Consider the following 27,819-nt stretch of genomic DNA (forward strand, 5'->3'; position numbering starts at 1 on the left):
CTATACGCTGGGCTGAGGGAGGAGTATGCTGAGCTCTTCCACAGTCCCGGCCACGCCTTGCCCTCCCTGGCCGCCTTCCTCGGCCAGGCCAGGCAGGGCCGGCTGGCCCGGTTTGCCGACCGGTGCCATGAGGAGCATGCTGCTGCCCTGGCACAGTGACTCCCTCGGTTCCCTTGAGTAGGGCCCAGGCATCTTTTGCCCGGCCTTGGCTCCCGACCCACCCCCTCCCCCCGCAGGTAAGAGCAGCGTCAGCGTCAGCAAGCAACGGTCAGCGGCAGCCCCACCACCCCCACCTCCGCCTCACACACTCACTGGCCCCTTGCGCGATGGCACGCCGGCATGTTGGCATGGGAACGCCAAGCCCGGCACGGTAGCGGCGGCTGACTGAGTAATGGCACAGCCGACCGCCGCGGCAGGCCACTTTGCACCCTTACATGTGCAGCCTTCTGGTATTTTCATGTGCCTGGGAGATGTGCGGGCATGGGGGCCCATGTGCCCCATGCCATTTGAGTGCCCGGCGGCGGCGCTGCCTGCCGCCGGGAGCCCGCACCAGCATCGGCACCCGTCGGCCTGGCAGGCCTAAGCTGCTAAGGATCCCCACGTCCCCCACCACGTTGTGGGGGTTGCGTGTCCGGCAGGACGGGGAGCGGGGCCAGGGTGGGGTGACCCTGGGACGCTCAGCTGGGGGGAGGGTGGTCGGAGCCATGGAGAGGGTGCTCCATGGTCCACCCCCTCTCTTGATGCCCCTTGATCACGTGTGCCCCCTGCCCAAGGTCTGCTCACGCGGCCTATCATAGCGGGGTGACTGTAACACAGGGTGCTCAGGATGCCAGCCATCTGGCCCAGAGAGCAGAAAGTGATGGCAGAGCCCAGGAAGTCAAGGTCTGCAAGAGGCAAGCAGGGGGCGCGACGTTGTGGAGGGAGCTGCCCAGAGACGTGGGGTGCAAAGCAGGAGTCGCACGCCTGCAGCACGCCTGTGGCATGCTCGCCGCATCCCGGGCACGCTGCGGGCTGCTCACACAGGAAGGTCACCAGCGCGCCAGTCAGCTTGCCCACATGTCCAGCCCAGTTGAAGCTCAGCGAAAATGCGGTCTCTGCAGGCAGGCAGCGGGTGCACACCATGTCAGGCTTTGGGCAGCGCAGGGGGTGGATGCTGCTGGTGTTGAGCGCTGCCTGAAGCTGCCTGTGCATTAAGCAGGCGCCAGCGGCGGGCTGCTCACCAGAGAAGACTGGGGCGTAGGCCACCTTGTCTGGCACCAGGCCGCCCTCCGACACCTTTTCCGGGAACACAATCCAGGAGATGAAGGTGGTGAACAGGACGCCCATCATGAACGCAGAGGGGACGTTCCAGAGCATGAGGATGGCTGCAGGAAGTCACGCAGGGGTGGGGACGCAGGTGACGCAGAGTCGTTGTGGCGTCGGGATTACCAGGAATGGAAGCAGCCAGGCATGCCCCACGCAGGAGCGGCAGGCAGCGCAGCAGAAGCCGGGCGCGTCACGCACTTGTGAACACCAGGCCGCCCACGGCCAGCCAGGGGCAGACGGGGCCGAAGGGGGGCAGGTTGAGGAGCATGACGCAGGAGTTGAAGCCGATGCCGGTCTGCACAGACCCATCGCCCCAGCCGGTCACAGCATACTGGGTCTCGGTGTTGAGGCGAAGCAGGGAGGGGTACTTGTCGGCCACGACCACGCCCATGCCCTTCCAGCCTGCACGCACGCGGCCGCGAGGGTGAAGCAAGTGAGCCTCGCCCACGGCCCATGCTGGGGCTGCCGCGACAACACGCCCGCAGATAAGCACGATGCGCCACCTGCAACGTTGCTCACCGACAAACATGATGAAGATGCCGATACCGCAGGCGCCGGCGATGAGGATGCAGCGGGCAATCCGGCTGCAGCGCAAGTGTGCCAAGCGAGGCAGGTGGTGGGGGTCAGCCAAGCGGAGCAGCAGCAGGGTGGAGCGTGGCATGCCGCCCTGCTGCATGCCAGCTCCAGCGACACAGCGTGTTGTGCCCCGCATTGCAAGTCGTGCACCGCTGGCTCACCGCAGCAAAAAGGCGCGCAGGCCGGTGATGCAGATGAGGAAGAAGACGACGCCTTCCAGGAAGGTGGCACAAAGGGCGGTTTGGTAGGAGATCTGTGGGTGGGCAACACGAAGGCAAGCAATGGTGGAGAGGCATCCACAGGCTGCGGCTGGCAACTCTCAGCTTGTTCTGCGGTGGCAGGCAGCTCGGCGGGTGGCCACAACTCACCTGGGAACCCAGGCACTCGTTGGTGGTGCCAAAGCAGGGGCCCGGGTTGTCAGCCGTGCCGATCTGGTCAACAATCTGCTCGCGTTGGTGCCCGTGGAGCAACTGCAGAAGCAGCAGCGAGGCATTAGGACATGGCAAAGCACAAGCAGAATGGGTCGGACCCATGCATGTTGCCTGAATATTTCCAAGCATGCTGTGCTGAAGGGCGGTGGGAAGGGGCGTGTTTTGCTCACGTGCATGGTTCGCCAGCACACAGAGGGTCTCCCTGCCTGAAGAAAGAGTTGTAGCCTGCAGGTCACGAGGGGAGGTGATGGCTGGTGGGCTCCAAGCATAATGTGGGGGACCTACCGCAGCTGCGGTGCACTCTCCGTAGCGCATGCATCGGATCTGCACCAAGCAGGGGGGCGCCCAGCGCTCTTTGCGCCAGCCACTCGCCATCGGGAATGCACTCACCACAAATCTCCTGACCCAGCACAGAGTCAACAAAGTAGTTATTGGTGCCGAGCTGCACGCCCAGCACCCTGCAGGGAGGCAGGTGCAGGGCAGCGGTGGCCGGTGACGCGCAAATAGCAGAGGGCTTGCAACCCGCTCGGCAATCGGCCTTGGCCAGGCGGGTTCAGGCAGGGTGTGCCTCGCTACACACGACGGTTGAGCTCACCAGGGGTAGTTGCCGAACAGAGCCATGAACAGAGTGCCAGTGCCCGAGGAAATGCTGCAGTCGGGGCAGGGAAGGTGAGGGCCGGTCAGGGAGGACTGGGGCGCAAGAGCAGGCGGCGGCGGCTGTTGCAGGCCTGGAGGCAGCTGGCCCGCGGTTCCAGCAGAGCCCAGCGCGCTGCACTCACGCTGTGGCCAGGGCGACGTCGGTGGGAGGCATGCCCGTGTTGTAGCCAGACGCGGCACCACTGCAGGAGGCAGGGCGGGTGGACAGGCGCACAAGGACACGTCAGCAGCAACAGAGAGGCAGCCAGCGGGCAGGCAGCGGCTGCTTCCGCGGGCCTCCCGCAAGAGGCCAGGCCAAGGCGGGGCCTCACCTCAGGATGACTGGGTTCAGAAGCACGGAGAAGACGGAGACGAGGAAGAGGACGATGCCGGCGCGGGTCTCGCGCATCACGGTGCTGCCACGCTCCTTGATGCGGAACTGCGTGGTGGAGAGGGAGCCGGGAGGAGGCAGAGGCAGGGGAGAGGAGGGGTCACACGTCTGGTGCTCGAGGTGCAGGCGAGAGGGAGGGCATGCAGCGAGCTGGCTGCTAGCCAGGACGGTTGGGGGCCTTGGCTGGCCGGCCGTGTGTGGCGCTCCACAGCTGGGCTGCCCGCGGCCCGCTGATGCAGGCGGGACCGCCGTGACGGGCAACGGGGGCTGAGCGGCATCTGGCTTCCCGGGGGGGCTCTGCTGTCAGGCAGCCTTGGCTCACCTGCCATTCGAACCAGCTCTTCAGTGTCCAGCCCTCCTTGGGGGCAGGAGGCGGCACAAGGTAGCTGAAGTAGCCCATGGCGGCGGCGGAGTGGTCCCTCGGTCGGTCGGTAGCCAGCGGCCTGCGGCGGGACAGCACCAGGCTGAGGGGGCGGTGAGCGGCTGCAGCAGCACCCCCAAGTGGTTTGTGGTGCACCCCAAGGCCTCTGCAGGTGAGCCCTTCAAGTTTACAGCGCGCATGGGCGGAGGCAGCCCCGCAGCGACGGCTTATGTCGCTCCTTGCTGCCCGCAGGAGCGAGCGCGCATCTTACAAGCTTGTGAAGGCTGAGTGGGGGATGATAAACGCAAACACAGGCGCTGCAGAGCCGGCAGTAGCGGGCCTGTGCCTTTGCCTGGTGCTCACCTAGTTGCGCCTGTGAAGGGTGGCGCTGCAACACGCCAGAAACGAGGACAAAACAGCAGGAGAGCATGAGTGATCCCACTTTGGGCGCACGAGTTGCTTAGCTTCCGGCCAGGTGAGGCCTTGCATTTTGAGGCAAGACTGCCCCGCCCTCATGGCATGAAGCGAGCCAGCATCTACTCTACATCTACATTGTCTCCTCCCTTAGCCCCAGCAATTCCCAGGGCATCCGTGAGGTCCCAACATCCATCCTGACGCCTCACACAGGTAGGAGCTCGGGGATGGGCACAGGGGGATGGGATTTGTGTGGGGACCACTCTCCCTGTGGCTACCAGTCGCTCGCAGTGCCCCCCCAGAATGCCGCGTACTGCGCACACATGTCTGCAGATGGACAGCAGGGGCTGGGCCTGCCGCGCCGTGACGGCTGCGGGCGCCGCCGGCGCTGACGGCCCGCTGGCGGGGCTCGCGTTCGCAGCCAAAGACTCTTACAATGTGGGCGGGCGGGTAGCCTGCCCGTATGTGAACTGGTCCTCAGCCGAGCATGCCTGGCTGGCATGCTGGCAAGCAAACGGGCTCCCGCGGTAACTGCTCTGCAGGTGGCCGGCTACGCCACCGGCCTTGGAAACCCTAGCTGGGCAAGGGATCACCCGCCCGCCAAGACAACCGCACCTGCCGTCCAGGCACGCCCCTGCTGCATCCGCAACTCCTACTGCGCCAGTGAAGCACACCCCCTCGCAGCTGGGGTGCCCAGCCAGGTCTGCAGCACCAGCACCCCGCCACGGGCTGCTGACCAGCGCTGCAGCAGCGCAAATCTCCCCGGTGCTTGCAGGCGTTGCTGGATGCCGGAGCCAACCTGGCAGGCAAGGCTGCCATGAGCGAGCTTGCCTACGACTTCTCAGGCCAGAACTACCACTACGGCACCCCCCCCAACACCGCCGCCCCATGCCACATGCCCGGCGGCAGCAGCAGCGGCTGCGCGGTGGGTACCGCCTGCCCACTGCTCTTTCCCCTGGCTCGACAGCATAGCTAAAGTGGAAAGGCTGCCCTGCAAATCGGGACGCCTCGCCGCCAGCCCCTGGCCCTGCCCCTGTCAAACTGACAGCTGAAACTTTCCCTCCCTGTGTGTGCAGGCCCTGGTGGCCTCAGGAGAGGTGGCTTTTGCTCTGGGCGGTGACACTGCAGGGTCGGTGCGGGTGCCCGCCTCCTTCTGTGGCGTCTTCTCCTGCCGCCCCAGCCACGGCCGGGTCAGGTGGGGCCCGGCAGCCCGCGGGCTGCATTGATGTCAGCAGGGGTAGCCTGCTTGTGTGTGTGTACATGAGAGGAAGAGAGATGAAGACGAGAGGTGATCAGTGCGCTCGACTGATCTGCTCCCCTATCCGCGGTGCTTTCAGTTTGGAAGGCTCCGTCCCGCTGGCGCCATCCTTTGACACAGGTGCGGCGAGGCGGCGGCAGCGCTGTACTGGCCCGTCGCTTGTTGCCTTGTTTGCGGCTGTCACACTGCCCACCTGCTGCGCCTGCTGACCTGCCTGCGCTGCATGCCCCTGGCGCAGCTGGCTGGTTTGCGCGCGATGCCGAGCTGCTGTCGGCTGTCGGCAAGACGCTGCTGGCAGGTAGCGCCCCCGGCCCCGCGGTCGACAGCTGGAACCTGGTGGTGCCAGAGGTGAGGCGCGGGCTGCTGGGGCAGGCTGGCGCAGTACGCTTGGCGGTGTGGTGGCGCTTGGCAGCTCACCCGCCTCTGCCTCCTCCTCGGACTTGTCCTTCTTGAAGGTTGCAATCGGCCTGCGCCATCCCAACCATCCAATCATCCCTCCTTCCCTCCTTCCCTCCTTCCCTCTTCCCTTCGCTCCTGGCTTACTCTGCAGGATGCCCTGGCCCTCTGCAACGCCTCCGTGGCCTCCCTGTTTGAGAGCGGGTTCCTTGGGGAGCACAGCGTGGCGGTAATCGAGGCGGCGGGCAGCGGCATGCGGCGCGCCGCGCTGGCGGACGCAGCCACGGGCGAGCTGCTGACGTGGGCAGACGCCTTTGGCACGCTGCACGTGAGTGGCCCCTGGTGCTGCCCCGCCTGCCTTCGCTTTTTCTTCTTCTTCTTCCGCTGCTGCTGCTGCTGCTTTGGGCGGCAGGCAGACTGCCACCACGCCGGCACGTGTCGCGTGCCTGCTGGCTGGTGCTTGCGGTGAGAGCGAACTTTGTTTGTTTCCACACCTGCTTGCCGCTGCCACCTATCAGTGCTGCTGGCCCCTTCCCCTACCCTTGGCCCTGCAGAGCAAGGAGGTCAACGAGGTGCTTGGGCCATGGGTCTCCGGCCCAACCAAGCCCGCAGTCAGGTGCGCCCCCGTCTTCTTTCATCCAGCTTCCTGCACCGCCAACAGCCTTCCCGCCCAGCTGCACATGCACGCCACAGCGTCAGCCTACCTGCTGCCTCATTGGCCCTGCTGGCCGGCGGCCCCTCACCTGCCCCCCCCCCCCGCCATCCATTGGTGCAGCGCGGGCATCGCCCAGCGGCTGAAGGCGGCGAGCCTGGTGTCAAAGCAGGCGGCAGCGGCGGCGCGGCAGCAGGCGGATGCCATCACTACCCGCCTAGACAGCCTGTTGGGCACCAGCAGTGTGCTGCTGCTCCCAACCACGCCCTTCCCAGGTGGGCGCTTGCCACACGCGGTTTGTGCAGCTGCTGTTGCACACACACCATGCGTGTGTGTGTGTGTGCATCACTGCGTCAGGAGCCAGGCGCTGCCCACTCCCATCCCCCCATCAATTTTCTCACATTCGTGTGCCATCGCCCCCCCCTTTCTTGATGCAGCACCGCCGCTGGGATCAGACCTGGAGGCGCAGCCCGACAACGTTGGCCGCCTGATGGCGCTTACCAGCATCGCCAGCCTGGCAGGCCTGCCCCAGGTGTGAGCGCCCACCCTGCTGCCAGCACCTGTGCGGGCCCAGTGGGCGCCTGCCCGAAGTGCTGGTGTGTGCCTGGCAGGCCGCCCGCTGCTACCTCTTCATCGCTGCCCTCCCGCCATCCTCTGCAGGTGTCCATGCCGCTTGCAACCCTGGAGGACGGGTTGCCGGTGGGGGTGAGCATCATCGGGCCGCGCGGCTCGGACGAGGCGCTGCTGGCGCTGGCAGAGCGGCTGGCGGCGGCGGTGCTGGGGCCGCCGCCGCAGGCGATGAATGGCGTTCACTTCACGCCGCCCGTGTGCGCCGAGATGCTGCCGGAAGGGCTGAACGACCCGCAGGTGGGCTGCCTGCTGCTACCGGCCAGCTCGCCTCAGTGGCACGGACCGGGCATGCTTCCCTGCATCGTGCCCGCTGCCGGCACTTGAAGCCGTACTCCTGCCCTCCCTCTCCCGCCAGCTTTGGCCCCCTCTCCCACCTACCAGCACACACCGCTGACCCTGCTGCCTGGCCCACCCTTCTCCCTGACCCTCCCATGTTACCTTGCTCGCCCCGCCCGCAGGTCTGGCGCCTGCGCTTCATCGTGCAGTCACGGCTGGCGCCTGGGCGCACGATGGCCGACCACGCAGCCAACCTGAAGGACCACCACGCCTACCTGGAAGACCTGCGGGTGCGCGGCCTGCTGCAGTTCATGGGCCCCTTCCTCACCCCCGAGGCCGAGGACTGCGGCGACGGCTTCTTCTGCCTGCGGGCCGCCTCCCAGGACGAGGCCGCCTCCATCGCGGCGCAGAACCCCTTCCACCAGCGCAAGATCCGGGTGTACACGGTGCGCCCCTGGCTGGAGAAGATCCTGGACTAGCGGCCCCTGGGGCACGGCGCTGCTGCCCGCCGGCAGGCTGGCCTAGAGCTCTCCTCACACCCGCACCGGCAGCGCCCCCTCCCGGCGCGAGCGCCCGACTGGCTCTTGCAGCACTGCGGCTGGCCCCGGCGCAAAACCGGGGCGTGTGCCCTGGTCATGCGCCACGCCACAGCTTCAAACAACCCAACTCTCGGTCCCTGTACCTGACTGGCTTTTTTTCATCCAGACAGAGCTATAAGCTATACGTTTCGTACCTTAGTCTGCTTGCACAGTTGCCTGTACCACCACCAGATGCTGTACCCTCTCTCTTCCCCTCTCTCTCCCTCTCTCCTGCTGCTCAGTCACTTTTCATTCATCCCCTCCTTGTTTGCAAGACCGCGCCCTGCACTTCAGAAGCCTCTGCCAATCAGCTGGACTAACGTATCGTTTTCCCCCCTTTGCATTGAACCAATGGGTAGGCAAAATTTTGCGATTACAGCCATTGCCAAGTGCAACACTGTCTCAAAAGTGCAGCAGGCAATGCCCTCGGGGTGGTATCGGGCAGCAGGATGGTCCAAACACCGCTGCGAAACCGAAGGTGCAGCAGGCCGGGACTGATCATCACTGACTGATCATCAGTGGCGGCAGGATACAGCGCAGTAAGGGGCAGCGCACCCCTGCCAGCAGCTCTGTAATCCACGCCCCGATGCAGTTCCGCCATTCCTGTGCCCAGCAAGCCAGTCACTGAGTCCCAGTAACCCAGATTTTGTGGGGCTTTTTGCGGCAGTCTGGCAATGAACAACCTCATGATAATGGCATGATCCCCCTGCTGCTCGGTACACATACCAAACCCGTGGCTAAGCGTTGCCAAGCACGAGCTGCACCCGCCCTGCCGCCGTCGGCAATGCCCGCCTGATACATGAGGCCGTCCAACTGGCCCGGCTGCATCACCCTTCCAGCATTTCATGCCCCGCTGCAGCATTTGCAAGCCCCACCGCAGCAGGAGGACAAGCCTCTCAGTGTGGCCTGCATCCCATCTCGCCGTAGCGAGCTGTAGCATCGCCAGCGGCCTTCCACATTGTGCGGTGTGTTCCCGAAGGAGGAGGGAGTCGCTCAATGGGCGAGGGACGCTCCCCTTGGGATGTCCTGCACGGGGTACGGCAGGAAGAAGAGATAGCGCGCGTTCTCCAGCGGCACGTGCCTGCTGCATTGACATGCATGCATCTGCAATCGGCCCTGCAAGGCCAGGCTGGCCGCCCTGCGCCGAACTGATCGGCGGCCAGGAGCTGGCCCCCGCGCAGCTCAGGTGGTGACCGCCTACCTCTCAACAGGTTCTACCGGCAGCTAGGCGCGGCGCTGCAGCTCGGTTGATGGCGGTCACAGGTTGATGCCGCCGCCGCCACCCGCCGGCTACGCCCTGCAGGTGCTGCTCGACGCCGGTGGAGAAAGAGGACAGGCCCCGAAGCCCGCCTAGCCTTTTGGTTGCAGCCGCACACGAGGCCAGTGGAGGGGACCTGTGTGAGAGCCTGAAAACCAGCCCGCAACTCAGGCTTTCTCTGCGCATGCCACGCCAGGGCTTGCATTGTGCTCAGATTGCCTCCGCCTCCCCCCGGTGGCATGCAGCAGCAGCAGGGGATGACAGGCCATCACAAGCCTGCTTGCTCAGCTGTGGCACTGCGACTGGTGGCGCGCGATGGTGGCACAAGATGCGCTAGTTGCGTGTGCTTCAGTCCTGCCTCGCGCACAAACCAGGAGATGATGTGGCCCTGAATGCACCTGCCATCAGCATAGCTCCATGCCTGGCTGCCTCCCACCCGCACACAATCCCCAACCCCGTTGGCCAGACTCCCAGTGGTTTGACTTGCTCTTGCCATGCATGCCGAGCACAACACATTGTTGCGGTGCTGCGTCTGCAGGCGGAGGCACAGGCTATCGCGGTCAGGCCAGCCCTGGCCCAGTGTGGCGCACCGTGACGGCCTGTGCCTTTGCCTGGTGCTCACCTAGTTGCGCCTGTGAAGGGTGGCTCTGCAACACGCCAGAAACGAGGACAAAACAGCAGGAGAGCATGAGTGATCCCACTTTGGGCGCACGAGTTGCTTAGCTTCCGGCCAGGTGAGGCCTTGCATTTTGCGGCAAGACTGCCCCGCCCTCATGGCATGAAGCGAGCCAGCATCTACTCTACATCTACATTGTCTCCTCCCTTAGCCCCAGCAATTCCCAGGGCATCCGTGAGGTCCCAACATCCATCCTGACGCCTCACACAGGTAGGAGCTCGGGGATGGGCACAGGGGGATGGGATTTGTGTGGGGACACTCTCCCTGTGGCTACCAGTCGCTTGCTGGCCCCCCCAGAATGCCGCGTACTGCGCACACATGCCTGCAGATGGACAGCAGGGGCTGGGCCTGCCGCGCCGCGACGGCTGCGGGCGTCGCCGGCGCTGACGGCCCGCTGGCGGGGCTCGCGTTCGCAGCCAAAGACTCTTACGATGTGGGCGAGCTGGCAGCCTGCCCGTATGTGAACTGGTCCTCAGCCGAGATGCCTGGCTGGCATGTTGGCAAGCAAACGGGCTTCCCCGCTCACCGCCCTGCAGGTGGCCGGCTACACCACCGGCCTTTGGAAACATCCCTCCTTGTTTGCAAGACCGCGCCCTGCACTTCAGAAGCCTCTGCCAATCAGCTGGACTAACGTATCAGTTTCCCCCCTTTGCATTGTTTCAATGGGCAGGCATGAATTTGCGATTACAGCCATTGCCAAGTGCAGCACTGTCTCAAAATTGCAGCAGGCAAAGCCTCAGGGTAGTCTCAGACCATACTGGAGACAGCGCAGGCCGCCAGGCCAGGCCAGGTCAGCGCTTGCGGCCCCGGCCCTTGCGCACATTCTGCTTGGGCTTGAAGCTGTCCCCCTTGCCGATGGCCTTCTTGGGGCGGTGCTTCTTGCCCCACGCCGCCGCCGCCTTCTCTATCTCCGTCTCCTCCTCGCTGCACCACGCCAGGGCGGGCAGGGGCAGAGGGAGACAGCCGGGCACAGCTGATCAGCCACTGAGCCACACAGCCACGCAGCCAGCCAGCCACCGCCTGGCAAGATGCAAGCAGGCCAGGTTTTGAGGGGAGCCAGGCGGCGCATTCCGCCTCGATGCCGTCGCTCGCTGCTGCACGCTTTGCCTCCTGTCCCGGTCGGATCCAGCCAGGCCGACTCACTTTGCCTCTCCGCCCTTGCGCGGCGCCCGCAAGAAGCCCTTCACTGGGTCCAGCCCCTCGGTCTTGCGCCGCTTGCGGGCCGGCAGCACGCCCCGGCCTGCAGGCAGGGCAGGGGGCGGCGGGGCCGGGAAGCCGTTCAGGCAGGCGGCGGCGCAGAGGAGTGGCGCCTGCAGGAACAGGTGGCTTCTGCCCACCAACCCCACTGCACAGTTTGCCCCTCGGCCTGCACCTCCCTGCCGGCAGGCTGCTTCTCGAGCCGCCCAGCAGCGGGCGCCGCCTCACCGCTGTTGCCCACAAAGCTCTTGCCCTGCAGCGTCGGGTCCCGCAGATAGGCGGGGATGTGCTTGAGGTGGGCCGCCGCCGCCGCCGCGCCGCTGGCCGCCAGCGGCTTGTCGTGCTTCAGCAGGTTGAGGTCTGCGCAGCACGGCAGCGGAAGTGGTGGGGCAGGGGCGGGGGGCATCGCAGTGAGATGTGGGAGCTGCCCAGAGGGGGCGGCTGCCGCCCCGCAACCCGGGGCACCATGCCGCAACAGAAACAAACCAGTTGGGTGCGGCCATGCCGACCCCCACTGCTGCTGCTGCAGCTGCAGCTGGCTGGCGCATGTGCTTCTGCGGTGATGATGCTCCCCTGCTGCCGTTGTGCCCATGCTGCTCCTGCCCTGCCGCCCGCGCCCGCCTCACCGCTGGGGTGCTCCTCAAAGAAGGCGGCCAGCCGCTGCGAGTTCAGCAGCTCGTTCTTCAGCTCCTTGGCTCGCGCCTGCAGGGCGAGGTGAGGCGAGACGAGGCAGGGTGTGGGTTGGCGAGTGCGATGCGCCTGTGTGGCACTCAAACAAATGCGGGGTGAACATGTGTGTGCGGCCGTGTGCAGCGGCCCGAGCCGGCCTGCTGGGCTGGGCTGCGCAAAAAGAGCGAGCTAGCCGCTTGCCTCCTTGATGACGTTCTTGGTGATGCTCCTCGCCACATCCTCTGCCCGGTACCGCAGCCCCTCCACCGCCGCCTTGGTCAGCCGCTGGTGCGGCTGCAGGCCGGCTGCCGCGCCTCCCCCACCCGCTTGCCGCCGCTCCTCCTCCTCCTCCTCCTCCGAATCCTGACCTTGGGTGGCCGCCGCCGCTGCTGCTCCTCCTGCCGCGGCTGCTGCTGCCGGGTGGTCGCCGCCTGCCTCGCCGCCGCCGCTGTCTCGCAGCATGGCCGTCAGCTCGGCTGCCAGCGGGGCATCCGAAGGCGCCAGCAGGCTGATGGCGGTGCCAGCCTGGCCCGCCCGCCCCGTGCGCCCCACGCGGTGCACATACCTGCGGAGCGACGGGCCCAGCAGACGGCGTCAGACAGCGTAGCAGCAGCAGCGGCACGGCGGGGCAGGCTTGGTGCTGCGGCTTGCCGGCTCCAGACTTAAAAAGGTGCGGCCTGGCGCTGCCCACGCTCAGCAGGCACCCCTGCATGCAGCCTGACCCTCAGCTCGCTCCCCTTGCTGCTGCCACCCCCTGCAAGCTCACCCCTTGGTGCTGCCCGGCATCTCAAAGTTTATGACGGTGCGCACGCCCTTGAAGTCTATGCCGCGCGTCACCCCAAACTCCTCCTCCTTGCGCTGCCGCTTGCCGCCGACGGCCCCCTTCCCTCCGCCTGCGTCCCCTCTGCTGCCCTTCTTCTGCCGCTGCTGCTTGCTGCTGCCGGTGGAGCCGTCGGCGTCGCCCGCATGCACATCGTCTGTGGCTATGAGGTAATCAAACAGGCCGCGGTTGAACTCCTGCGCTCCACAGGAGGGGCAGGAAAGGGCACGCAGGTACGGCAGGCAAGCCGGGTTAGCTGGCAGGCAGGTGGGCAGCGCCCCCGGCAGGCATAGTGCTAGCACTGCAGCTCTGCCGCTGCTGCTGCCGCTGCTGCCAGCCACCACTGCTGCTGCTGACTCCCGCTGCCGCCGCCGCCGCCGCCAACCAGCGCTCGGCCAGCCCTGCCGCGGCCTTGCCTGCAGAATGTGGTGCCGCGAGTTGAGCGGCAGCTCCGCGCTCAGCACCGCCGCCGGCACGCCAAAGGCCTCGAGGAAGAGCCGCACCCTCATGCCGCTGTCGGCGCTGTTCACAAACACCAGCACCTGTGCATTGGCGGCGGCGGGGTGGGGAGGGTCAGGCTGGCGTGCGTGCCACCACCTGCCAGCTGCGCAGCACACCCGTTGCCAGCAAGTGCCTTTTGTCGACGCCCTGGTGGCGCCTGAGGCTCATAGCCCTGCCCTGCCCACAACCGAGTCCCCCAGCACCAGCCCCGCACCTTGCGCTGCACCAGGTTGAGTTTCAGCAGGGCCAGCAGGTGCAGCAGCTTCTCGGCGGCTTCGGTGGCCGCCCCGCCGCTGCCGCACCCCGCCGGCAAGTCCACACGAAAGTGCTCAATCTCGGCTGCCGCGCCACCCGCCGCCGCCGCCGCGCTGGCCTGCAAGGGTTTGTTGGCGCGGGGCCGCTCGGCAGCCGGGAGCCGGGGAAGCCAACAGCCGTGCTGGCAGCGTCCATGAAACACCTGCCGCCTTCCTGTCTCTCCCCACATTGCCCCACACCTCTCTTGCCCGCATCGCATCCGACACACACGCGCTCTCCCCCCGGCCTGGCTGTCCTCAGCTGCCCCACCCACCTCGCCTCCCTCCCCCGTGGCCTGCCCCAGCAGGTTGAGCGCCACGGGGCTGTGCAGCACCAGCTTGGTCAGGCGGTCCACATCCTCGCTGCTGGTGGCGCTCATCAGCAGGCACTGCAGCCCAGGCAGCGAGAGAGAGTGTGCGTGTTTGTGTACATGTGTGTATATGTGTGTGTGCGTGTGTGTATGGTGGAGCCCGCTGTTACCGCTGTTACCGTGCCTGCCAGATGCCGGAGGCCCACACGCATATGTGAAGCCTGCCGGGAGCGGGCAGTGCATTTGGCGGCGCGCCGTGGCTGCCTCGCACCTGCGTGGAGCGCGGGACGTGGGGCGCCAGCGCCTGCACATCCTCCTCATACCCATAGCTGAGCAGCAGGTCGGCCTCATCCAGCACCAGCACCTGCAGTGTGGGTGTGTGCAAGTGGGATACATGGACGTGTGGGGTGGCGGGGGTGGTGGAAGTGGCAGCATGCAGTCATCGACGCGTCGGTGGCAGCCGCCGTCTTCTTCCAGCAGCTGCATGCGAGTGGCCAGCCCGGCGGTGTTGCTCCCCTCCCCCACCTGCAGCCGCTCCTCCAGCATGTGCGGCGTAAGCACGCCCTCGCGCAGCGCCTGCGCCAGCTTGGCGGGCGTGGTGACCACCAGCTGCCCCGCGGTGGCACAGGCCGCGCGCAGCGGCGCGTCGCCCGCGACCGAGGTGGCCGACAGGTCGGCGCCGCACAGGCTCGCCACGCTGGCAGCCTCCTCCCTGACCTGCGGCGCGTGGGTTGCGAGGCGAGGTGCAGCGGCATGGATGGCGTGGCTGGGGCAACACCCAGTGGCCCAGGCCGCTGCTGTGTGTGCCACGCGGCGGTGGCACGTGGCCCCTCAGCCCCACCCGCCACTGCCACGGTCTGCGGTAACCACCCCACCCCCACCCCCATCCCCCCCGCGCACCTGCTCGCACAGCTCCCGAGTGGGAACCAGCACCAGCGCCTGCCACCCCGCCTTGCCCTTGCCGCTGGCCAGCACGCGGTGTAGAGCAGGCAGCAGGTACGCGAGCGTCTTGCCACTGCCGGTGCGGGCGCGGGCCACAATGTCCCGCCCCTCCAGTGCCTTGGGAATGCACTCCGCCTGCAATGGAGGCAGCAGGGGAGTGGGTGCGGCGACAGTCAGCCAGCTGCCGGTGCGACGGCGGCAGCGGCGGCGGGGTGGCGGCGGCGGCGGCGGCAGTACTGCAGCTGCGCCTGGCGGCCCGCGTGCGGCCCTTCCGCGTAGCGCTACCCTGCTGGATCGCATGGCAACACGCCAAGCGCCTGGAGGCCGCCCCAGCCGCACCTGCACGGGTGTTGGCTTCTCAAAGCCGCGCTTGGAGAGCGCCCGCAGCAGCCTGGGGTCCAGCCCCGTGCTGTCAAACGACATGATATGCGTGCCGCTCAGAAGCGCAGTTCGCCGCCGTGTTTCGATTGCTCACTGCTCTGAGACACATGCATGTGCCGCAGGCCCCGGTGTTCCGTGTTGGGGAATGAGCTGGTGATCAAATGCGGCCCCTGGGTCGTCGTTGCATGAGTTTCATCGACCGCCGCCACCTCAGCAATGCATTTCGCATGCATGCGGGCATTGCACTCTCTGTGTATAATACACGGCTCGCTTGTCTCATAGCAACAGCCTCCCGCTTAAAAACCTCGTGCCCGTGCTCACACACCCACGTCCCCCACAGCCCACAACGCCTGCAGCCCAAGCCTTGGCACCTGTTGGACGAGGTCGCTTAATCAAGGCCAATACATCAGCAGCAATGGCGGCGGTTGGATGCATGAGCAGGGCGTCGGCGGCGCCACCATCGGCGGCAGCGGCTCGCTCAACCCGCCGACCACCACCACCTCCAGCAGCGGCCGTGGCAGCAGCAGCAGCCGCAGGGAGCAGCAGCAGACAACGCAGCACCGCTGCACGAGAAGCTGCAGGCTCGCGGCATCACCCACCTGCTGTTTGCGGGGGTCACCACCGAGGTGTGCGTGCAGACGAGCATGCGGGAGGCCAACGACCGCGGCTACGAGTGCCTGCTGGTCACAGACGCCACAGACTCCTACTTCCCCAAGTTCAAGGAAGCCGCCATCGAGATGATCCGCGCCCAGGGCGGCATCGTGGGCTGGACGGCAGACACGGCGGCGGTGGAGGCGGCGCTGGCTGCCGCCTGAGCGGCAGGGTCTGGCCCACCGCCTGGCACTGATGTGTACTTCCTTCTTTTCCCATGGCCCCTGCCCGTCCTTCGTACCCACCTGCTCTTCGACGTTGACCATAATCACCAGTAGCGTTTGCCGCCTGCGGGTGCCGCCGGCCCGTCACAGCCCCACCTTGCCACCCCTCATGCGTCAGTAACTCTGCTATTCCCTCAGCGCACTTGGCCGTACACCCCCGATACCAAGACCTCCTCAGCTTACCTGGTTCTGAACCTGTACAATACGGGCTGCCTCTTCTGTAAGACATGATGGATGGGTGGGGGTGGTGGGGAGGCCGGCGGCAGGGGAGGCGGTGGTGCAAGCGCTGCACAAACAGCACGTCGCCCCTCGGCCCCTGCACTCTATCGGAGAGAATGTGCCTCGCCTAACAATGCGGAGATTGTTTTGTTTACAGCCTGTACAATCGAAACCCTGGTGGCTCTGCGCCCTTGCACCAGCCAGCTGGCCAGCAGGTGGCGCACCACGTGGTGCCATCGGCCGCCGCCACCTCAGCAATGCATTTCGCATGCATGCGGGCATTGCACTCTCTGTGTATAATACACGGCTCGCTTGTCTCATAGCAACAGCCTCCCGCTTAAAAACCTCGTGCCCGTGCTCACACACCCACGTCCCCCACAGCCCACAACGCCTGCAGCCCAAGCCTTGGCACCTGTTGGACGAGGTCGCTTAATCAAGGCCAATACATCAGCAGCAATGGCGGCGGTTGGATGCATGAGCAGGGCGTCGGCGGCGCCACCATCGGCGGCAGCGGCTCGCTCAACCCGCCGACCACCACCACCTCCAGCAGCGGCCGTGGCAGCAGCAGCAGCCGCAGGGAGCAGCAGCAGACAACGCAGCACCGCTGCACATGGCACGCGGCTGCGCTGCAGCATGCAGTGGCGGCGCCAGCGGCTGCAGGCAGCAGGCCCTAGGGGCAACGGCAGGGGCAACGATGCAGCACCGCAGGAGGAGGAGGTGGAGGAGGAGGAGGAGCAGGGCCCGCCCCCGACCGAGGAGGAGATGGAGGAGGCTCGTAGGGCGTTGATGGATTTTCTGGAGGGAATGGGGGCGGCTGGGGAGATTGGGCGGCCTGAGGACTTGGATCTGCCAGGTGAGAGGAGCAGCATGTACTGTGAAACTCATCAATGTGTGCGTCATGCGCGCGTGTGTGTGTGTGTGTGTGGGGGGGGGGGGTGCCACAGTCATGGACTACCAAGGCTGTTCCCCTCCTTCTTCACGCAGAGGACCGGCTGTCGTGGGCCGAAGCGCTGCAGCTGGTGGGCATGGCGGGCTGGCGGCTGGCCGACAAGGTGATCCCGACCGCTTGGCCCCTCGGCTGCAGCTGCGGGGCTTTGGCTGACTGCGGCGGAATGGCAGAGGCTGGTACGGCATGGCACCTAGGGATCTGCTCCATGCCCACGGCACCACCCCACCATGCCACACCTTACCGCTCCATGGCCCGCCCATCACTGCCGTTTGGCGCCGCCGCAGGTGTGCGCCCCGATCGAGGAGCTCGTGACGCAGATCGAGGGGTGCTGGCGCAGCGTGCTGCCAGAGGACCAGTTTGGGCTGTACCCTCTGGATGAGGCAAGTGGTGCCGAGGCCCGCCTGAAATGGGTGTGTGGGAGGGAAAGGTGTTGGCAGCGCAGCAAAGAGGAGCATGGCGGCAGCAGGGGCGGTATGTGCAGTGTTGGTAGAACTGGCTAGCACTTCTTCAGCAGCATCCCAACATTGCGGCCAGGCATGCTACATATTGTGCCTGACATGGTACTGCATCTCATGCTACCGCATGTACTGCAGAAATTCAAGTACTTGGATTCTGTAGACCCCGAGGGTACCGACCCCTTCTCGTACCGCTCCATGCTGGATCCCGAGAAGGGCGAGTCCGGATACCCCCGCCTGCAGGTATGGCTGTGGCCCTCGGCCAAACCGTCCGGCCCGTGCCACACCTGCCTGCAAGAAAGCTGCCTGGGCCTGGTCGGTTAGGTGCAAATTGCGCATCTGCTCTCTGCTGGAGCCCCGGCTGACCTGCAGCCTGCCACCCCATGCCACGCTCCCTCCTGCCCCACTGCCTGCCCCTGGCCTGCCCCTGGCCTGCACCCGCAGATTGAGAACCGCGCCTACTACGGCCGCGCCTTCCGCAAGCTGCACATCGAGGTGGCGGCGCGCCAGGACGGGCTGCAGGTGCGGCGCGGGCCCCGCGGGCAAACGCCTGCCCTCTGCACCCTCCTGCCCTCTCGCCTGGCCCCTGCATCGCCGCCACCCCCAATCACACACCGACACGGCTGTTTTGTGGTTCCCCACCTCCCACGCCCGCCTCATTGCTTGCAGGTGTTCCACTGCGTGATGTACCCGCGCTTGGAGTACGACCTGCCCATCTTGTCCATGGACCTGGTGGCCAACGCCGGCAGGGTCAGCCTGGCCATCGTGGACCCCTGCCCCCTCAGCCCCGGCCTGCAGCTGCCGCCTGTGTACGAGCAGCCCGTCAGGTGGGCGGGCCCGGCTGGGCGGTGGTTTCGGGTGTGGGCGTGGCGGGTTGGGGCGGGCATTCACGTCGAGGGCGGGAGGAGTCGCGTATTGGCGAAGCGCCGAGCTGCCTTCTGGCCGGTTGCATTCCACCTAGCACGGGCATTCCACCTTGCCGAAGCCCCGCCCCGTGCCCACCCCTCCCGCCGCCCTGTTGTGTGCTGCAGGGAGCTGCAGGCGCGGTACCAGCTGGAGAGCAACCGCTCCATCCCCGAGTGGGGCGCCGCCATCTTCTCGCCGCTGTGCGTAATCGTGCGCCCCGACAGCAGCGAGGAGGTTGGGCGCTTCCTCAAGTACGCGCTGGCCCTCACCCAGCTGCACGTGCAGGTGGGCGAGTCAAATGGCGGTTGGGGTGTTGGGGTGGGCGTGTTTGCGCCTGGTGGCTGTGGCGCGCAGGCACAGTCGACACACAGGGACAGAGGTGCATTGTGTGGCCGGCAGCCAGCACAGGTGTGCCAGCGCTGAGCCGTCGACCCGCTGCTCCGCCGGCCGCCGCCGCACTGCGATGCAGATTGGCAAGATCGCGCACCCGGTGAGCTCCTCGCAGCGGCGGCGCCTGGAGGCGCTGCACGCGGGGCACAGCCGCTACTGCGAGAAGCAGCTGGAGAACGACAAGACGAGGCGGGTGCTGGAGGCGGCGTTTGGCGCCGAGCTTACGGAGCGGTACATGCGGGAGTGCATGTTTGACTGCCCTCCCCTGCCCAAGAGCGTGTAACCCTCATATGTTACTGTTTACAGTAACTGCTGTTCTCTGCTGCCTGCGGCGAGCGGCCCCTGTACCGCTGTACAGCGCCACGGAGGCGGCAGTCATGCTGCCGCCCTCGGCCAGAGGCCGCACTCTGTGCGGTTTCGGGATCGTTCTCTTGCTTGCTCCTGTGCTGTTTCCCCCCCCACCCACCCGGCAGCGCGGCGCGCTGGGCTGCTGGCGCTCCCGCCCAGCGGCGACGCCGCTACGGGCGGCTGCTTTACTACGGCTGGCCTCCGGGCCCTGTTTGTGCTTTCATACCCGTCCTTATCCATGCTTGCTTGCATGCCCCCCCACTCAGCGCTAGCGGCGCTGTTGTCTTCCCACCCGCCTGTAACATGGGGCGGGTGGCTGTGTCCCGACCACCGCCCCCTACCGTGAGCAGCAGCAGCAGCAGAGAACCTAGGGTGCAGTGCCGAAAGTGTGGCATGCGCGAGAGGGATTGGGACGGCAATACACGCTCGGCGGCGCATGGATGGCGCATTGCCCGCGTGCGCTGGAGGAGGGGACATTCGTTACGTTTTGAAGCACATTCACTCTTTTGTTTCGAGAGCGAGATCGCTCCGCAGTCAGTTACCCTCCTTGCGAAAGCTCTGGCGCCTGTTGATAACACTGGTGAGCATTGACAGGACCCTGTAGGCTCTTCAGTGAATCGAGCGCCGCCTACCAACGCCGCCCGTAGGCAGGTCCATGTCGGCGGCAGGCGACCAGGCACCCGCCGCCGCCGACCAACCCGCAGACGCCTGCCCCTTTTGCCTGGAGCCGCTGGATGGTGGCAGCAGCAGCTCCCTGGCGTTGCAATGCGGACATGTCTACCATGCCGTGTGTGCCGTGCAGTTTCTCTGCAGTAAGCATGGCAGGCGGCCTACAGACATGCCTGCGCGCCTTCGTCGCTACGGGTCCCGCTCTCACTTTGCACCGCCTCTTGATTGCAGAGAAGAAGAAGTGCCCCGTGTGCCGCGCTTCGGTGGACGAAAACCGAGTGAGGGACCTGGGGGGGTCCCCAGAGGCGTCTGGCCGCTCGTTCGTGCAGCAGGCGGCCAGCCCTGGCGGCTGCGACAGCAAGACGGCCAAACCTGGCGGGGCTGGTAGGGGGCACATCGAGCTGCAGGCGGTGTCCGGCACCGCAGCAGCAGCAGCAGCAGCAGCAGCAGGACAGGCATGGACCTCTGGACTCACGCCAGGGCAGGCAGGCAATGGCGCCTCGCTACCAGTCACTCCACCTGAGCTGCGCGGCGGCGGCGGAGGGGGAAGCGGCGCGGCAGCCTCCGCTTGGCTGCCCGACATCTATCCCGTCCGCCCTGGAGGCCCCTCCCTCAGCATCATAGTGGAGGCTCCCGGCGGGGCATCACACCCCACAGCAGGCCCAGCGCCGGCAGCAGCAGCTGGCAGCAGCGGCGGCGGCGCGGCGGCGGCGCAGGTCAGGACCATCCGGGTGGTGCGCCCGCGCGCCGCCTGGGTCAAGTTTGTCTGGCTGCTGCTGGCCTTCCTGGCGCTGCTGGCCATGGTGGTCATCATACCAGTTGTGATGTCGCGGGACGGCTCCGAACGTGAGTGCAGCTCAGCAGCCTAGCAGGCAGGGAGGGCACGGCCCATGCATGCACTTGTGTACTTATGGTATGCATGTATATGTATGCCACGGAGCGCTATCCAGCTGTTGGCGGTCGTGTCTGGCCTCTGCGCGTTGGGCACGAGATACAGGACACACATGTGGCGGGCAGCGGTCCTGCCTGCCCCATGCCTTCAAGTTGCGGCCCACTGCCCCTGCCTGCAGGGAACCCCGGGGCCGACAGCGGCGGCGGCGGCGGCCAGGAAGATGGCGGCAGCAGCGGCATCGAATCCTGCTGGGAATGCCTGCTGGACAACTCCCGAATAGACTGCTCGGGCGTGTGCTGGCTGCGATAGCAGGGGGCGCAGGCGGCGTGCGGCTGCTGATGCGGCTGAGAGCCTTGGCGGTGCCTGCCTATGAACCTAGAAGCCTGGCAGTGAATCACAGCTGAATTTCTGAAGTGAATTTCAAAGATAGAGTCAAGCAGCACGGGTCGAGAGGTTCTCAACAGGCCAGCGGCAGCTGCGCCAGCGCCGCGCCCACGGCGTGCAGGCTGCCGCACACCAGCACCACGCCGCGCTCGCCGCGCTGCGCCCGCAGCTCCATGCGAGCGCGCTCCACTGCCGCCGTCAGCGAGGCCTGGATGAGCTCGCGGGTGCGCGGCCCGCCGCGCCGCCGGCCGCCGCCCAGGATGGCGGCTGCCTGCCAGGCGCCCGCCAGCTGGCCGGGGCCCGCTGCGCGCGCTGCGCCGCCGGCGATGGCCACCGTTGTGAACACCACCACTGACGGCTCCACCGCTCGCAGCGCCAAGCAGAACTCCCTGCAGGTCGAGGGTGGGCGTTGTGGCATGTGTGGTGCAGGTGGTGGTGGGGTTGGGTGAAGGACAAAACGCCAGGGAAAGCGCAGGCATGCCACAGCGAGGCATGAGGGAGAGCAGCCCCCGCTTCCCGCACCTGTGCTGCTTGTCTTCGGCCATTGCCATGACTACAGCCACCGGCGCGGTGGGGAAGGCCTCCCGCAGCGTGCTTGCCAGCGCCGCCGACGACTCGGGCGTGTGCGCTCCATCCAGCACCACCCAGGGCCCCGCCTCGCCGCCGCCGCCGTCACCGCCGCTGCTGCCGCCCTGCGCAGCCCGCGCGGCCGCCTCTGCCGCCGCCTCGGCATCCTCTGCAAACTGGCACACCTGGAACCTGCCAGGCAGCGTCGCGGCCTCCAGCCCAGCCGCCACGGACCGCAGGTCGACGCGGTCCAGGCCGTGCCGCCGCAGGCAGGCCGCCGCCGCCACTGCCGCCGCCGCATTGTCCAGCTGGTGGGAGCCCAGCAGGCGCAGGCGCACGTCTGCAGGCGAGGAGGGTGGGTGGGGTGGGCAGCGGGGCACACCAGCGCAGGAGGACAGGGCAGTAGCTGATCCAGTGACGCAGCGGAGCAGAGCCCGCTGAGGTGCTGCCAACAGCCCAGGTGCTCACCCAGCTCCACTGGCGACCCTGACCCCACAAATGCCGCTGCCGTCTGGCCGCGCAGCACCATCCGGCGCCGCTGCCGTAACAGCTGCAGCAAGCTGTCGCTGCTGCCGCTGCTGCCGCTGCTGCTGCTGGCCGCTGCTGCCTTGGCCGCTGCAAACTCCACTTCTTGCGGCGCGTGGATGACTGGGCAGTCCAGCTCTTGAGCTGCACAGGCACAACAGCGTAGGTGGCTTGACTGCTGCTGCAGGGTCCTTCCAGACATTATTCGTCCCCACACAAACATGCTCAGGCAGCAGTTCAGGGCACTAGCGCAACAGCAGCAGCTGCACAGCAACAATTGCTCACCTCTCTGGAGCAGCACAGCCTCTGCCGCAGCGTCGGGCTGCCTTGCCAGCACCACCGGCCGCCCTGCCTGCATGATCCCCGCCTTGGCCGCTGCTATGCTCTCTATGCTGCCGCCCAGCGCCGCAGCGTGGTCGTGGCCCACCGCCGCGATGACAGCTGTCGCCAGGCTGGCGGCGGGCAGTACGTTGGTGGCGTCCCGCACGCCGCCCAGCCCCACCTCCACCACCGCAGCATCCACCTGCACGCACCAACCAGCTGCCAGCCGCTTCAGCCAAACCTGCTCGTGGAGGAGGCCCAAGCCAGCTGCTGCCGTGGAAGGCGCAAATGACAGCATGCTGAACATGCATCCGGCGGCATTAAAGGCCCTCTCGCGGCAAGCCCCGTCCCGCCGCCTGCCTGCTGCTCCTGGAAGTGCTTGTAGGCCAGCGCTGTGACTATCTCAAAGTCGCTGAGGGCGCCGCCCTCCCGCAGGTGAGCCGCCTCCACCGCGCCGCCGTGCCTCGCCAGCAGGCCCTCCAGATCTGCGTCCGAGATGGGGCGGCCGCCCACCGCTATGCGCTCGTTCAAGGCCTGGATGTGGGGGCTGCAGGCAGGGAGCCAGGAGTGGGGAGGCACGTGCGGACTGTGGCTGGCAAGGACTGCAGCAGCAGCAGCAGCAGTCGGGCAGCTGCTGCAGCGCCAGCCAAGTGCGGAGGCGGCGAGAGCAGGCGCAGTCACCACACCAGCTAGGCGCAACGCCTGGCCTCCTCAAGTGGCCCCTCAGCAGCCCCACCCCACCTTGTGTACGCCCCTGCCTTGTACCCCGCCGCCGCCAGGATGCTGCCCAGCATCGCCACGGTGGAGCCCTTGCCCTTGGTGCCCGCCACATGGGCCGCCGCGGGCCAGGCGTGGTGCGGGTCGCCCAAGTCTGCCAGCAGGCGCCGCATGCGAGCCTGCAGCGGCAACCCACAATGGCATGAGGGAGGGTGGGGCGGTGGGGTTGCACCCACGATGTGACGCAGCATCCGTATGGGCACTCGGCGACAGAGTGTGGTGGAGCGCGGCAGGCCACGGGCCGCCTCTGGTTCCGCCCTCTCACCAGATCGAAGCCGGCGTCTGTGTTGGTGCCCGCCGCCTGCGGCACGCCGCTCTGCTCGTAGTTGGTGAACTTGCGCAGCCAGTCCAGGGCGCCGGCGCTGGTGCTGTACGGCGCTGGGGCTGCTCCTCCGCGGCCGGCGGCGGCACGCCTGCCGCCAGCTGCCGCAAGCGCCGCAGCGACAGCCGCCGGTTGTAGGGTGCGCAACATGCCGGCCCGGCGCGCGATATGGTGTGATTGTGGCGCTGTGTCGATGCGTGTGGGGTGGGTGGCGTTCTCTGAGGTGAGGAACTGCAATATGCGGGGCACCGTTCAATGCCGCGGCACAATCCCGATCGATCCAAGGGCTTTACAGGGCGCAAAGCAATGCGTGCATGTCGGCCAGGGCCCCGCAATTGGCCGCCAGGCAATCGTACCGCCGCCTTGTACCAGGCGTGCGCCGATGGCGTTGAATCGCAGCGCATCGCCGCCTGGGGATTAACGCAAAGCCATTGGGTGAGCCTGGGAGGCGGCAGCTGCACGCCTGCGCTTCGCCGATCACCGCCACTCTTCTTTCGCGCTAGCCCATGCCTGGAGCTCCCGGGGAAATCTACCTCGACTTCTATCGCTTCTGGTCGCTACCCGGGGGTTTCCGAGTAGAGCCGGCCTTCATTTGGCTGCGCTCTTTGGCAACCTCCCCAGACCTGCTGGCCGCCCGCTCCCTGTATCAATGCCACCTCGGCAGAAGAGCGCCAGGCGGGGGCCGGTGGCCCTGAGCCTCGTGGCAGGCGTGGCGGTGGGCCTGGTGGTGGCCGCCCTGCAGTTCCGCGGCAGCTCCGTCAGCGGTGCTGTGGCGCAGCTCAACCAGGCACAGATGGACAAGCTAGCAGCGCAAGTGTCGCAGCTGACGCAGGAGCGCGACGCCGCGCGGGTGGAGATGGACAAGCTGCGGGAGACGGCGGCCAAGGCGGCGAGCGCCAGTGCCGCGGGCAGCTGCCCGGACCGCCACACGCCCTGGCAGCCGTCGGCGGAGCGGGACAAGACCTACCCAGAGCTGGCAGAGTTCCTGAAAAAGGTGGGCATGGCAGGGAGTGACCCAGAACACGGCTGTACCGGCGTGGGAGGATGCTGCAGTTCCGCGGGTGCTGTTGGGTGGTGCTGCACGCCTCACGTGAGTGCCAGGCTGGCATCCACGCCCCTCCCCCTCCCCCTGCACCCTCTGACCAGGTGGCCGTCAACAACGAGGTTCTGGTGTCGGTCAGCAACAAGAACTACGCGTGGCCGGGCGGCATGCTGCAGCTGTGGGCGGAGAATGTGAAGCGCACAGGTGGGAGCCCTGCTGTGCTGGTTGGGCCACGGGATTTGCTGCTCGCCCGGCCATAGCGCGACAGCAGCAGCAGCAGCAGCACCCCCAACGCCGCAGCAGTCTGCATGGGCAGCCCCTGCAGGCCCGGCGGCGCCGCCGCCAGCCTGTACGCGTGCACCGCACGCCCGTTGCTGCCCTGCATCGGCTGCCAGGTGCAGGCGTGCAGCATGCAGCGCCGGTGCCAGCTGTCGTGTTGATCCTGCAGCCAAAGTCGTTTTGATCCTGCTGCCTTTTGCCGGCTGTTGGGCATGCAGGGGTGAAGAATGCCATGGTGATTGCGCTGGATGATGACACCAAGTCAAACGCGGAGAGCTTTGGCCTGCCCGCTTTCCGCATGGACGTGAAGGTGTGGGGCGATGGGTCATGTGGGGGTAGTGGGGTCACGACTGTGGGGTGTTTGTGGGTGTGCGTGCGGTTGTGAATGGGTGCGGTTGCGCGGCGTGAATTGCCTGGCAGGGTGGACTCTGCTGCTTTAGCCCTGCGCCCTGTAATTGCCCACCGCGTCCACCCCTGCCCTTGCTCCCGCTTCCAGCATGCATGTGCTGGGAGGGTTGGCACGCCGCGCCCTCTCCATCCGATCTCTGTTTCCACGCACACCATCACCCGTGCGTCTTCGTAGCACTTACGCCCTTCCTGCCCTCCTCCCCACGCCTACCCCGCAGATCCCGGACAGCCAGAAGGATGTGGGGTCCAACCATGCAGTGTCTGCCCTTAAGTTCCGCATCCTGCAGAACTTCATGAAGCTGGGATACTCGGTGTTCCTGTCGGGTGGGATACCTGGGTCGGGGGCTGGACGCCATTTTGTGTGGGCGGGGGCAAGGTGCAGCAGCTGCTGGGGTGTGCGCGTGCGCATGGATGCGTGGTGCATCAGCGCCGTGAGCACGGCATGCCGTGGCGAGCGCGGCAAGCGCACCCTGCCGCTGCCCTGCTCCTCGCCGGTCACACCAAAGCTCTTGTTGCTGCTCCGGCTGCTGCCCTGGGTGGTGCAGACGTAGACATTGTGTTCCTGCAAAACCCCTTCGAGCACCTGGCGCGCGACAGCGATGTGGAGGGCATGACCGACGGCTGGGATCACGGCACCGCGTGTGAGCTGGCTGGCGGGACGCTGCGTGGGCTGCTGGCTGGGGCGCCGTGGGGAGCCGGCCTAAAGGGGCCCGGCCAGCCGGCCTGGCTAGCGGCGCTGGCAGTGCCCTGCATGCCACGCCTCACATCCGCCTCCTCTCCTGCCACCAACCGGCCCTCGCCTCCCTCCTGCACCATTACAACATCACCAGCAACAACCATGCCCCCCACACGCAGATGGGTACAACGACGTGGCTGATGACCCCAGCATGGGGTGGGCCCGCTACGCCCACTCCATGCGCATCTTTGTCTTCAACTCGGGCCTCTTCTACCTGCGGTGCGCGGCTGGCTGGGCGGGGCTGGTCTGTGGGTTTGGCTGGCTGGGTGGCTCGGTCAAAGCGCCAGAGGGCTGCTGGGCTGCTGGGCGAGCTGGCAGCGGCTGGCCTGTCAGCAGTGGATGGGGCACAGCCGCCTGCTGACTCCTCGTTGGCCCTGCGCCACCTCCCACCATGCGTCCCGCATGCCGCCGCCGCCGCCTTCTTGCAGGCCCACCAACGCCACCCAGGAGCTGCTGGACAAGCTGATCTACCGGGTGGAGACCGAGAACGGGTGGGACCAGGCGCTGTTCAATGAGTGCATCTACTTCCCCAGCAGCCCCGCCAACAAGGTGCGGGGCGGGCTAGCTACCGGCGGCGGCTGGCGGCTGCGGCGGCTGGCGGCTGGGAAGCTAGGGCAAGGGCACGGGCGCTGAGCTGGGGCTTCCCCTTCTCCCTCTCCCGCGGGAGGTTCCTGCTTCTCCCTCTGTCCCACCCGCCTGCCGTGCGTGCCCCGCTCCCCGGGTGCAGGACCCATCTGTGACGCGGCGTGTGCTGGACTATATGAAATTCATGAACTCCAAGGTCGGCTGCTGCCCCAGCGGGAGGCAGCTGCCCAGCCGGAGGCCGCCAGCAGGAGCCAACCAGCTCCCGGCTCCCACCAAACCTGGCCCAGAGGCAGCTGCCGGTCCACGGCGGGGCATGGGGCAGCGGCGAGCGGGGCGCAGGCGGCGCCATGCCTTGGCCGCTCCTCGCCAGCCTCCGCTCAGCTCACCTCAGCGTGGCCCAATACCCAGCCCTTGCCTCCGCTGCTTGCCCTGCCGCCGCCTTCCCTTGCTGCAGGTGTTGTTCAAGCACCTGCGCCACGATGCCGGGCAGTTTGAGGCGCACATGCCTGTGTCGGTGCACGTCAAGTGAGCCGAGGGGCAGGGGAAGGGCGGGGCAGGAGTAGGCACACGACAGGCTGTGGAGTGCAGGAACGGCGGCATAGTGTGCTACAAGCATGCCGGGCCGGCCCAGGTGTCGTCCTGGTTGTTGCCGCAGCTGACCAGTGTTTGAGTGCCGCTTCCCTCCTCCCCTTTGTTGGTTTTGCTCCAGCTATCACCCAGACAAGTTCGAGAGGATGAAGGTGGGTGTGCCGGCGCAGCTGTGCCGCTGCCGCCACTGCCACTGGCGCTGCTGTTGTTCTCCTCCCTGCCTCTCTCACTCCTGGCAGCTCTCCACAACTGCAGGCGGTTGTGAAGCGGTATGTGGAAAAAGACATGCACGCCCTGGACAAGTTCCCGGATGGGTCGCAGTAGCAGCGGCAGCGCTGGCGCCACGCTGCGCAGCCAGCAGCGACGCACCGGGCTTCATTCGACCTTGGTACTGCCTATGCTTGTATAACCTATTTTTCCTGCTGTCAGCACTGCCTCTCAAAACTCCGCAAAATCAGCAACATGATGGAGCTGCTATGGCAGACAGGTGGTGGGCAATGACGGCGGCACGGCATGCCAAGCACGTACATGCCCTGGCGTGAGCGCCTCTGGCCACATGATGCAACAGCGCATACCTCTATCTCTTACATAGTGGCTGCATTATTTGATGACATAGACACATACTTTCCT

The 27,819-nt window shown here is 66.6% G+C and overlaps 7 protein-coding genes across 7 annotated transcripts in view; 4 read left to right on the forward strand and 3 right to left on the reverse strand.

Moving 5' to 3' along the window:
- Positions 1 to 3,739, reverse strand: part of CHLNCDRAFT_57841 (hypothetical protein) — a gene marked incomplete at its 5' end in the record, with an annotated part of 10,183 nt that extends 6,444 nt beyond the window's left edge. The window contains 13 exons of the mRNA XM_005847701.1: positions 784 to 884; positions 1,020 to 1,094; positions 1,221 to 1,364; positions 1,504 to 1,707; positions 1,825 to 1,889; positions 2,043 to 2,134; positions 2,250 to 2,442; positions 2,483 to 2,537; positions 2,703 to 2,770; positions 2,908 to 2,961; positions 3,092 to 3,151; positions 3,281 to 3,387; positions 3,662 to 3,739. Of these exons, the coding sequence (XP_005847763.1) occupies positions 784 to 884; positions 1,020 to 1,094; positions 1,221 to 1,364; positions 1,504 to 1,707; positions 1,825 to 1,889; positions 2,043 to 2,134; positions 2,250 to 2,442; positions 2,483 to 2,537; positions 2,703 to 2,770; positions 2,908 to 2,961; positions 3,092 to 3,151; positions 3,281 to 3,387; positions 3,662 to 3,739 (1,296 nt within the window). The remainder of the gene's footprint in view (positions 1 to 783; positions 885 to 1,019; positions 1,095 to 1,220; positions 1,365 to 1,503; positions 1,708 to 1,824; positions 1,890 to 2,042; positions 2,135 to 2,249; positions 2,443 to 2,482; positions 2,538 to 2,702; positions 2,771 to 2,907; positions 2,962 to 3,091; positions 3,152 to 3,280; positions 3,388 to 3,661) is intronic.
- Positions 3,740 to 4,507: 768 nt separating this feature from the next.
- On the forward strand, positions 4,508 to 7,194 carry CHLNCDRAFT_9137 (hypothetical protein; the record flags this gene model as incomplete). Its single annotated transcript, XM_005847533.1, has 10 exons — positions 4,508 to 4,552; positions 4,657 to 4,734; positions 4,866 to 5,039; positions 5,191 to 5,309; positions 5,452 to 5,492; positions 5,611 to 5,711; positions 6,185 to 6,384; positions 6,544 to 6,695; positions 6,858 to 6,952; positions 7,081 to 7,194. Coding segments are annotated over 10 exons (1,119 nt in total), but the record flags the coding sequence as incomplete, so codon positions are not given.
- Positions 7,195 to 11,117: 3,923 nt separating this feature from the next.
- Positions 11,118 to 14,994, reverse strand: CHLNCDRAFT_23258 (hypothetical protein; the record flags this gene model as incomplete). The annotated part of the gene is made up of 12 exons (XM_005847702.1): positions 11,118 to 11,395; positions 11,662 to 11,737; positions 11,918 to 12,009; positions 12,073 to 12,269; positions 12,471 to 12,726; positions 12,910 to 13,066; positions 13,240 to 13,359; positions 13,594 to 13,707; positions 13,901 to 13,993; positions 14,155 to 14,346; positions 14,530 to 14,706; positions 14,911 to 14,994. 12 exons carry the CDS (start codon positions 14,992 to 14,994, stop codon positions 11,118 to 11,120), a joined length of 1,836 nt encoding a protein of 611 aa, XP_005847764.1.
- A 373-nt stretch (positions 14,995 to 15,367) lies between these two features.
- CHLNCDRAFT_52297 (hypothetical protein) lies at positions 15,368 to 15,767 on the forward strand (the record flags this gene model as incomplete). The annotated part of the gene is made up of 2 exons (XM_005847534.1): positions 15,368 to 15,376; positions 15,462 to 15,767. The coding sequence occupies 2 exons, from the start codon at positions 15,368 to 15,370 to the stop codon at positions 15,765 to 15,767; spliced, it is 315 nt and encodes a 104-aa protein (XP_005847596.1).
- Positions 15,768 to 17,891: 2,124 nt separating this feature from the next.
- CHLNCDRAFT_23364 (hypothetical protein) lies at positions 17,892 to 19,029 on the forward strand (the record flags this gene model as incomplete). The annotated part of the gene is made up of 4 exons (XM_005847535.1): positions 17,892 to 17,972; positions 18,120 to 18,308; positions 18,510 to 18,641; positions 18,835 to 19,029. Coding segments are annotated over 4 exons (597 nt in total), but the record flags the coding sequence as incomplete, so codon positions are not given.
- Positions 19,030 to 21,112: 2,083 nt separating this feature from the next.
- On the reverse strand, positions 21,113 to 23,701 carry CHLNCDRAFT_52299 (hypothetical protein; the record flags this gene model as incomplete). The annotated part of the gene is made up of 7 exons (XM_005847703.1): positions 21,113 to 21,428; positions 21,562 to 21,946; positions 22,075 to 22,275; positions 22,417 to 22,572; positions 22,758 to 22,999; positions 23,194 to 23,348; positions 23,495 to 23,701. The coding sequence occupies 7 exons, from the start codon at positions 23,699 to 23,701 to the stop codon at positions 21,113 to 21,115; spliced, it is 1,662 nt and encodes a 553-aa protein (XP_005847765.1).
- A 297-nt stretch (positions 23,702 to 23,998) lies between these two features.
- Positions 23,999 to 27,648, forward strand: CHLNCDRAFT_57843 (hypothetical protein). Its single transcript, XM_005847536.1, has 11 exons — positions 23,999 to 24,545; positions 24,698 to 24,797; positions 25,091 to 25,182; positions 25,499 to 25,604; positions 25,826 to 25,921; positions 26,136 to 26,235; positions 26,445 to 26,565; positions 26,744 to 26,797; positions 27,056 to 27,126; positions 27,311 to 27,341; positions 27,445 to 27,648. Exons 1-11 carry the CDS (start codon positions 24,201 to 24,203, stop codon positions 27,511 to 27,513), a joined length of 1,185 nt encoding a protein of 394 aa, XP_005847598.1. The 5' UTR covers positions 23,999 to 24,200; the 3' UTR covers positions 27,514 to 27,648.
- The last annotated feature ends 171 nt before the right edge of the window (positions 27,649 to 27,819 follow it).

The sequence above is a fragment of the Chlorella variabilis genome (genome assembly GCF_000147415.1).
Source record: "Chlorella variabilis unplaced genomic scaffold CHLNCscaffold_10, whole genome shotgun sequence".
NCBI lineage: Eukaryota > Viridiplantae > Chlorophyta > Trebouxiophyceae > Chlorellales > Chlorellaceae > Chlorella > Chlorella variabilis.